The sequence below is a fragment of the Coloeus monedula genome (assembly GCF_965178545.1).
Source record: "Coloeus monedula genome assembly, chromosome: 10".
In the NCBI taxonomy this organism is placed as follows: Eukaryota; Metazoa; Chordata; class Aves; order Passeriformes; family Corvidae; genus Coloeus; species Coloeus monedula.
In genome coordinates this window covers 22376668-22386351 of record NC_138790.1, presented here as the reverse complement: position 1 = coordinate 22386351, position 9684 = coordinate 22376668, and the positions used below count along the sequence as shown (strand labels likewise).

The window sequence follows — 9684 nt, the reverse complement described above, 5'->3', positions numbered from 1 at the left end:
CCCATCCCTCCTGCTCCAGCAGCAGGGATCTCGTCGAGTGGCTCTGCTGATCGCCCGTGGGCATTGTCCTGTCCAGCTCTCCCCACTAAAGGACAGAGATGGTGGCCACCTGCCTGCACCTGGCTGGATTTGTCTGCAGTTTTGTAGGGTGGATCGGGGTGGTTGTGGCCACGGCCACCAACGACTGGGTGGTGACATGCGGCTACACCATCACCACCTGCAGGAAAATGGATGAGCTGGGATCCAAGGGGCTGTGGGCAGACTGTGTCATGGCAACAGGTCTCTATCACTGCAAGCCCCTCGTGGACATCCTCATACTGCCAGGTACGTGTGTCCCATCCTCCCCTCCCCACCCTGAGTGAGGGCTGAAGCATTGCCCTGACCAGCGCAGGTGCTGCTGCCGCAGGAGTTGATGGTGAAGCTCCTTCGGCTTCATCAGCACAAGAGGTGATCCATTAAATGCACTAAAGAAGGTGAATGATAGCTCTTGGTGTGATTCTCATTGATTTACACCTGGTTTTAATCGTACCCAGGTCTTGTGTTTCCTGTGGCTACTAAAATCCCATTCATGTTTAATCATTGCTCTTAGTAAGAGCTCACTGTTCCTTTCACGTCTTGGCTCTGGATTGCACTGCAAAACACACAGAGAACACTGAGGTGTAATAATAGAGCATTTCAAGGGGATGGTGAGCTATTACACATGTTAAGGTTTGATTCCTTAAAGTGATTTGGAGCATAATGAATCTTTCAGCATTTATTATTAATGCTGCTATGGCTTTTAATCTTTCAAAAGATCATCATTAGTCTTGATGGTCTTGTGCTTGCCACAGGTTCTGAGGCAAGACAGAACTTTTACACAGCAAACAGATCTAACTACATTTAGCTTGATATTTTTTAATGATATAGTAACTTTCATCTAGCTTACTGCAAAGCAAAATTAAGCAAGGTGTTTAATCAACATTAACACATCTTTTGAGCTGATTAAACCTGCCAAAGTCTTGTGAGATCTGCTTCCTGTAAGTTTAGTTAGTGATCTTGCCTGTTTCAATCACTGCTCACTCTGTAGCACTTCATTCTGCTGTGTTTTAGATTGCAACTCCTCTACGATGTCAGAGGTGCCTCTCTCAAAGCTGACAGGGCAGAAATTACCATTCCTTGAAATTTTCTTCCATGTTTCCTTATTTATTGGTTTAAATTGTTGTGAAAATAATCTTACAAGAGGTTAAAAATATTATTCCTGAATTTCTCTCTGTTACAGAGCGTGGTCTGTGTCACACTCTGCTAAGCAATGTTGAGACTCTCATTCTCCTTTTCTTTGTGTGAGCTTAATTTTAGTAAGTTTGCCTTCCTTACTGCTACTGCGTTTAAATCTGATCCAGCAGAGAAGACAGAGGAAGGTTTTGCCCCGAAGAAACAGTAGGGAATGCAACTTAATAAATAAGTGAATGGGTCTTGCAGCAGCAGAAAGCAAAGCTTCCCTTGAGCAGAAGCAAGTCACAAACCAAGATGTTTCTGCCTGTAGCCTGTTTGGTAACCACAGCTTGGCATGAGGGGGAAATTTATCCTGGTGTACCCGATAGCTGAAATACATTTAGAGCCTTTTGTTGTCTGAGTCAAGTCTTTGAAATGAATTTGTTTGTATTCTCATTTACTTGGGATTGATTGCACAGAATCCACACTGGGTACAGCCATCTCTTTTGTTTAGGGTCTCCTTTTATGCCCTGAACTCCTCACGTAACATTTTTTTTAAGATTCCTCTTGAAAAAAATCAAGGAAATATTCAGTACACACAGTGCCAGCATTTCCAGGAACAGTAAAATCCTCATTCCTGGTGGTGTACCTGTGTGTCAGTGGGATGTGCTCGAGGACCCTCTTTGCTGGTGTTGGTTGAGGCATCATGAAATTCCATGTCTGCCTCTGGCAGCTTCATTTTACTATTAAGAGGGGACAGAGAGCCAGCACTCTCTATGTGCTGAGACTGTCCTGAAAGCTGGGGGAGGTCACCAGGCACTGGGGCAATCTGACATTTGTCCTTTTTCTTTTGCATGCAAGTAACGACCTGGTTTAATTTATATATATGCAATTTTTGTACAGTATATATACATTGCATACAAAGTATATCAAATTTAGGTATGCATAGTGTATATAAATATTTCTAAAATCATATGTTATGATACACAGACGCTCCTAGAGTGGCAGAAATGTCGTGGTCCTGCCCAGCACCCCCACATCCCCATGTCCCTGCTATTTCTTGTTGCCTTGTTCACAGGGAGAGGTAGGAGAGGAAGGGGAGCTGATGAAGTGCCAGGGGATCCTGTAATGTCCTTAGGGACCTGGAGGAATAACGTGGCCCTTGGTTAGGCAGCTCAAGCAGCTCTGCAAGGTACAGTCTTCTCCCTAAGGAAGGGCTGTGCCAGTGGTCAGCTCAAACCACGGATCTCCTCTGAGACCCCACAGCCAGGCTGAGCTCCTGGGGTGCAGTGCAGGGATGGGGCTGTGGGTGAGGAGTGTCCCTCCTCCTCCTCTTCCTCCTCCTCCCAGGCCAGCGGTGCTCATTGCCTTGGGACAGCTGCTGGCAGCATCCCATGGACCTGCAGTGTGTGTAGTGGGTCATCAACTATTCAGCCCTCTGAATGATGGGAGAGTCTTTGAGCCTTCAAATCCCTGTTATTTAATCTTGAAGACTTTAAATTCTTCTTTAAATTCTTTTTAAAATTCTTTAATCAAACTTTTGTTACGAAAAGATATAGGGAAACTCCTTCCTGTCCATTTCTCCGACTTTCCCCTCCCATATTTTCCAGCTCCGTGATTTCTCAGTGTCTCTCTGGGAAGAGCTTTTGTTTTCTGGGCAGTGCTGTTTGCTTGTTTGTTTGTTGGAAAACTGTGAGCCTGCACACCCCGTGTTCATACACTCCCCACTGCACTGCAGCCTCACTGCCTTGTGCCTGGTGAAGATTCAATGCTCACACAGGGATGAGCCCATTTCCCGTACTCCGTGCAAGTCTTGGGTTCTAATCCAACAGGAGCTTTTGTCTAAGATCTCCTTTTCTTGTGGCAGACAATAAACTCCTCATCCCTTGCCTTGCCCACAGGGTATGTCCAAGCATGTCGAGCGCTGATGATCGCCGCCTCCGTCCTGGGCCTTCCTGCCATCTTCCTGCTGATAACAGTCCTGCCCTGCATCCGGATGGGCCACGAGCCTGGGGCGGCCAAGTACCGGCGGTCCCAGCTGGGAGGAATCCTCATCATCCTCCTGGGTAAGGCACCTGCCACGTGTGGAGGGCTGGAGCTCGTCCCCTGCTCCAGGACAGCGCAGGCTGGTTGAGCATGATCTCCTGGGAGGATTTGTGCAGGCTGCGCTGGCCCCAGAGCTCTCCAGCATTGCTGCAGCCTGTGGGTGGACAAAAGGCATGGACAGGAGTGGGAGGACAAGGGCAGGAGGCAGGGAGTGAAGCAGGGTTAGAGGGAGGGCTGTGAATCCCTCTGTCTTTGCCTTGTGGAGTGCTCGGGTGTGGGTTCTCTGGGAAGGCCACCTCACACAGGCAGTGACTACAGGCACTGACTGTGCTGGTTCCCTCTGGGAGTGATTTTTGGAAAAAGGTCTAAACTTCCAAGCTACTTACAGGGAATGGATAGCCTCCAAATTTTCCTTGGGCATCCAGGGAATGTAAGCTGAGGCATGTGGGAAGGGAAGCCCTTACTGAGCGGGATTGGTCCTGTGGCAACTGTAGGGGAAGGAGCATAGAGGTGGCACGGACATGGGAAGAGGGCTGGCACTGACATGGGAAGAGGGCTGGCATGTTCCCTGTGCCTCCCAACCCCCTCTGGCCAGCATCACCCTCGGCCTCCAAGCTCCCCTGGGAATTTCTTCCCGTCCTCGGTGCTTGTGGAGGAGATTGTTTTGAGCAGCACAGACTGTGGAGCTCATTGTCCCCCATGCAACACCTGCATGTTCTTGAGGCCTCGTCATCTCAGCAACAGCCTGCAGGGCCTTGTTTTCACCCGTCTGTGGCAGAGGAGGAGGGGAGAGGCAAAGTGGCCTCTTTGTGTGGCTCTGCTGCTCGCTGGCGGCCAGCACTGACATCATGCCCGTCTTCTTTCTTCTTCTTCTTCTTTTTTTTCAAGTGGGCACTGAATATAGCTGCACACTCAGAAGGGCTGTCCTCTGGATGCTCCTTCTGTGCAAGTGATCCCTCCTCCGTCACCTTGGGGTTAGTACAAGTCCATACATCCCAAATCTAAGGGATTGAGTCCAAGGGGCCCTACTGGTGCTGTGGAGTTTAAGGGCACAGCTGGAAATCCTAACATCAGCTTTATAGGGCCTGCCTAGGATATCCCAATCACAAACAGCCGTGTTGGAATGTGACCTTCATCCCTGCCCCAGAACCTTGAGTCATGTATTCGGGCTTGGAAAAGCGAAAGAAAAAGTGAGGGGGGTTCTGCCTGTGAGTGAGGTTCTAGTGCCAGAGGAGTCTGCTCTGATGGATTTGCCCTGCCCAGGACAGGGAGGACCAGCAGAGCTGCACTTTGCCACAAAAGCCACAAGTTTTTGGTTCCAGTCAAGGAGCACCATGCTGCAGGTCAGCCCTGCTTGCATGGCTGCAGACATGGAGGCAGGAGGATTGTCCCTAAAAATCCCAAAGGGCAAGAGGGTGACCAGAGGACCAGCACACATGTGACAAATTGCAGTGACAGTGTTGGGTACTGCTGTATTAGAACAAGTGAAACCTTCTATGCTGCAGTGTCCCACCAGGGTTTGGGGTCTGGTGTGCCACTATGCCATCCCAGTCATTCTACAGTGGGACACCAGGGAGGAGAACAGATGTGAGGAGATGATGGAGACTTGTGGTGCTCCGTAAGCCAGGCTCCCCTCTGCCTCAGAACATGGCTTTCCCACTAGGTAGATCCTGTGAGGAAAGGAAATGTGAGAGATCACATCTCTCACATTTGTATCACGGAGGCATTGGCAGACGAATGCTCTTTGGGTCAGATTTGGACCAAATCTTCCTGATTTTAACCCCTGTGAGCTCTGAAGCACCTACAGGTGAAGTGATTTACTTGTGTCACTAATGCCCTGAATGATCTGGGCTGGGATCAGCAGCCTGGTCACAATGTTTTAGTCACAATTACAATAATGCTTTTCTTGTCAGATCACAAATGAAGAATAAATAAGCTTCTTTCGCTCCTAAGTTGCTTTTTATAAAAAAAAGAAAGAGCAAACCAACCCACATTTACATTTACAAAGCCCATTTTTTTCCAGGCTGATCAGCAAGACAGTCCTTTGGAAGAAGAATAATGTACAGGGTTTAGGACTTTGACATTATTTAAGCTGATTAATGATCTGTTAGTTGCAAAATGAGGTGTCACCATTCCAGAGCATTTAACAAGCACGGATCAGGTCCTGAAAGATACAATACTGACTTAAAATCCATTATATTCTAGAAGTTACATGCCCTGGACTGTTTTTATTCACCCTCCCGCCACTGAATTCTCACTCCTGGTTTCCACAACCTCACAGGCTCCAGACTTTTCCTCTTAGGGGAGAGCAACACCCAGAGCTCTTGTTAAAAGAAAATGATCCCCAAAATGCTCCCTAATGCAGCAGAAATAGAGAGTGGGGATGCAAACAGGGGAGCTGGCCCCATGACAAGCTTCACTTGCTGCTCGGGGAAGGGATGGCAGTTTGTCACTAAAATTTTTTGTAAGGGAAAACAGGGATTGAAACACAGCACAGAGCCAAAAAAAATTATGTATATAAAAAGTTGAAAACTTGCCAGGAAAACAATGGGCTCAGATATTCCATTGATTTTTCTGTCCACTGATAATCACAGGCTGCTGGAGTGCAACCTGTGTGCACGCCCTGCTATCCTGCTGCTGATGTGTTTATGGCTTTGCTTGATCCTATCTGACCGAGAGAATTGATTTATGGCTGAAAACAACCGTCAGCAGAGGTTTGCTCTGAGCTGGTACGAAAACATTTCACACATTGGTGTTGACGGAAAAACCCTGGCCCAGCCCGTGTTGTTGATACTAATTTAGAGGACCCCTTGCTGGTAACCAAGGGGGCATTTTCCCAGTTGAGGAGAGGGATTCAGATGCTGGAAAATAGATGAAATATGTTAGTGGAAATTGCTACTACAAAATAACCCATTGTGTACTAACTAAAGGGTGTTAATGAGTTTTTCTGAAGACTGCATGAGATTTACTTGTAAACCACAGATATCAAGATAAAAGGATTGTTTTGAATATAGAAAAAAGAAATGGTATCTGTTTTTTTCGACTAAATGCTTTGAAAGAGAAATCCATGTGACTTTGAGTCAGCAAGTCGGAATAGTTAAATTTAGATGTGAAATAAAAGTATTCTTTCTTCTGCAGAAAGCCTTTAACTTACTGTTAAGGAATTTGGCAGGGACGCACTGTCCCTTGAGTTAGAGTAATCCTGTTCCCTCTCCCCCAGCTCCCCAAGAACCTTCTGTGCTTCTTGTCTCTGTGCACGTCCATCTGACTCAAATACATCTCTAATATTGAGTATTAAGAGTTTCAGCTCAGCAGACTGAGCTACTGCAAATCCACAGTTAAAAAGGACTTGGAAACACTGTGAGCTGGGACGTATCCCTGTGGGTTCACAGCAATCTGATAGAGCAAGGACATTCATGCCACGCAGTGCTGAGATGATTTTTTAGGTAGAGACAGTGGCTTTTATGAGGTTGCCTACTCCAGCTGCAAAAGGCAGGCAGGATTTCCATACATGTGTGTTCCAAAACAGGCCTGTTTTTCCAACTGACTCAGTCGCTCTAATAGAAAATATTTCTTCTCTTTGCAGATCTTCTTTTATTTTTCTGCTAGACTGTATTGGCTACAGCAGTTCTACTGTCTGAAGATTTCTTGTTTAGAGAGAGGCAAAGGGTCTCTTGACATTAGCACAAGAGAAGGGATAGTAACTTCTATCCACACTCCTTTTCCATGTAGGCAGCCATTTTAAAACTTGAAACTTGCCCTAAAACTCCTTTTCCAATCTCTTTGGGTTTCTTGGCAAATCATCTTTTTTTTCAGCCTTTCCCTGTAGTACAACCAGAACAGAATTTGAGCCCATGGAGAGATATTGCAATTGCTGACTGTCCTTTTCCCATCCCCTCAGAGGATTTACAGCCCAACCTAATCTATGCAGAGCGATGAAACCCAGTCCTGTTCCAGGGCATTCCTCTTGCTCAGCAGCGGGGTCACTGGTGACTGACGGCAGCTGGTGGCCTCTGAGGACAGAGAGGTCAAGTGAACCCATGCAAAGTCCTTGGCTTGTGTTTCACAGCTTTCTGGTATTGTCAGCATTAAAATAAGGTGGTTTTACATGTAGTGGAGCCACATGCACAAGAGATGCCATTGTGTGAGCATCCCTGAGAGCTCTTCTCACCCCAGTGCAAGTGTTTGCTTCGGTCCTGTCTTGTGGGGGAGGGTCTGGAGAGATAAGGCTCTTACAGTCTATAGACAAAAATATATATATTTACTGCTGACAGAGAAAGAAAAGATGATTGTGTTTTTTCGGACAACAAAGCAGCTTTGTTCCCAGAGCCCATTAGAATGCTTTGTGGATTCCCAACTGATACATTTTTGTTTTAAAGCGTTGGAGGTTCACGAGCTGTTTGCAGGACCACTCCACACGCAGGAGAAATGCTTTTCTCCCCTCTCTGCCTTCTCCAAAATTCCTTCCAAAGCTGCGGGGCCCTTCCTTTGAGGAGGCCCAAAATTATTTCTGGCTTTATAAGCATCCTTCAAATGTTCTTCTCTTTTCCATAAGAAAATATTTTCTCTCACAATAACTGCAGCTTTGGGGATGGGTTTTTTGCTGTACTGGCCAGGAGCTACGGTTTGTTCTCTGCTTTAACTAAACAATTTTATTTTTAATCTCACCCCTTTCTTTTTCCCTCTTGCAACCTTAACTTTCTGACACTGCCTCCAGATACCTTTTAACACGGTCGGTGGAAATCTGTAACGCTGCCACGGTCCTATTATTGTTTTGCTCTGATTCTCTGATAGCCACAAGGATGGAGTCCTGCACAGCTTGTCCCGGAGGCAAGTAAATATTGACAGATTAATTCTTCTCAGATGTACAGACCATCAAGGAGTATTGTTTTAGGACCTGCTCCTGGGAGGTGATTAACACCATCAACTCCCGTTGCCCTCGGTGCATGTGGGGACTCTGTGGAGACTGTCTTCCTCGCATGTCACCTCACAGCACCAGTGCAGCTGCCTTCCTGCTTTTTGTGGAAAAAGCCCCTATGGAATTTCAAGTAAAATGTGAAGCCTGCAGTCATTTTTTGACCCGCTGTAGCCTCTAGATAGGATCCCATTTTTGCTTCTGCAGACTCTTCAGGTCCCATTTTTATTCAATTCAGTAAATGTCTGGAGAGCCTTGCTGGGTTTGTCCCCATTGCTTGATAGAAATTTTCCACAGGGAAGTGGAATCTGTTTTCCAGAGTTGTGAGGCATTTCCTTTTCCATAAAAAAAACTCCAGCAATGCCTAACTGCCCCCCTATTTTGTCCCTGCTCATTTTCTGCTCGTATTTAATAAACCCTACTCTTCCTTAGAGTTCTGGGGTATTTTGGGAATGTTTATGTGACCACTCAGTAGAGCCACAGCAATGATGAGGATTGACATGGGCTGAGGACACAGCACATGAGTCCATGTGGAAATAGGGATTTAAACCAGTTCACACTGGTCCACAGACTTTATTCTCTCACTGATCCATATGGTTTTCGTGGCCTTGCTTCATGTCTAATCTATTCCTATTTCTTCACCTCTCCAGAACATCAGTTTCAGGGATGCCTCTCATTTTTCCCTCTTAGAAGATATTTCTAGGGAACAAATCTGTTTCCCTTCTAATAAATATATCAAATTGTGTCAGGCAGCAGTTGTTTTTCCTTCTTGTTGGTGCCTGAGAGAGATGGCTGTTCTCTCTCCATTTCTCACTCCTGAGGCTCCCGTCTTGCCTCCTGCTTGGAGATCTCTTGGACCCAGCCCTGATGCTGCTGCTTCTGGGCCCCACCATGGGACTGGAAGGGAGGAGGGATGGGTTTCCCCTCTGTCCCCAGCTGCATGCTGTGTGTCCCGTGGCAGGGTGACACCGTGGAGTCCCCTCCAGTTCGCAACCCTAACGCTGTCCTTCCCCTCTGTCCGCAGCCATGTGTGGCGTGGTGGCCACGATCTGGTTCCCGGTGTGCGCCCACCGCGAGACCACCATCATGAGCTTCGGCTACTCGCTCTACACGGGCTGGATCGGCTCTGCCCTGTGCCTCTTCGGCGGCTGTGTCATCGTGTGCTGCTCGGGAGACGCGCAGACCTTCGGCGAGAACCGCTTCTACTACGGCTCGGGATCCAGCTCGCCCACCCACGCCAAGAGCGCCCACGTGTAGAGGCCCCGGGGACGCCCCACGGCTGCCGTCGGATGCTTTGGCTGGTGGGTCCGTGTGCCCTGGGTTTGCTTCTGCTGACACGCGCGGCTGTCAGGCTCCCAGGGGGAGATTTAGAAAAGCAGCACAAATGTCTGGTAGTTTGAAGCATTATTCTCCCCGTCTCTTCCTCCCCTTTTCTCTAGAAAGACAGCTCCAGCCAGCCCTACCTCTTGGTCCTCCCCGTTTTGTCCCGACCACCTGCCCCATCTTCTTGCAGCCAGGATGGTTTGGGGTTG

General features: G+C 47.6%; 1 protein-coding gene across 1 annotated transcript; it reads left to right on the top strand.

Annotated features, from left to right (window-relative positions):
- Positions 1-98: 98 nt before the first annotated feature.
- On the top strand, positions 99-9409 carry CLDN11 (claudin 11; the record flags this gene model as incomplete). The annotated part of the gene is made up of 3 exons (XM_082288093.1): positions 99-324; positions 3093-3257; positions 9177-9409. 3 exons carry the CDS (start codon positions 99-101, stop codon positions 9407-9409), a joined length of 624 nt encoding a protein of 207 aa, XP_082144219.1.
- Between the last annotated feature and the right edge of the window lie 275 nt (positions 9410-9684).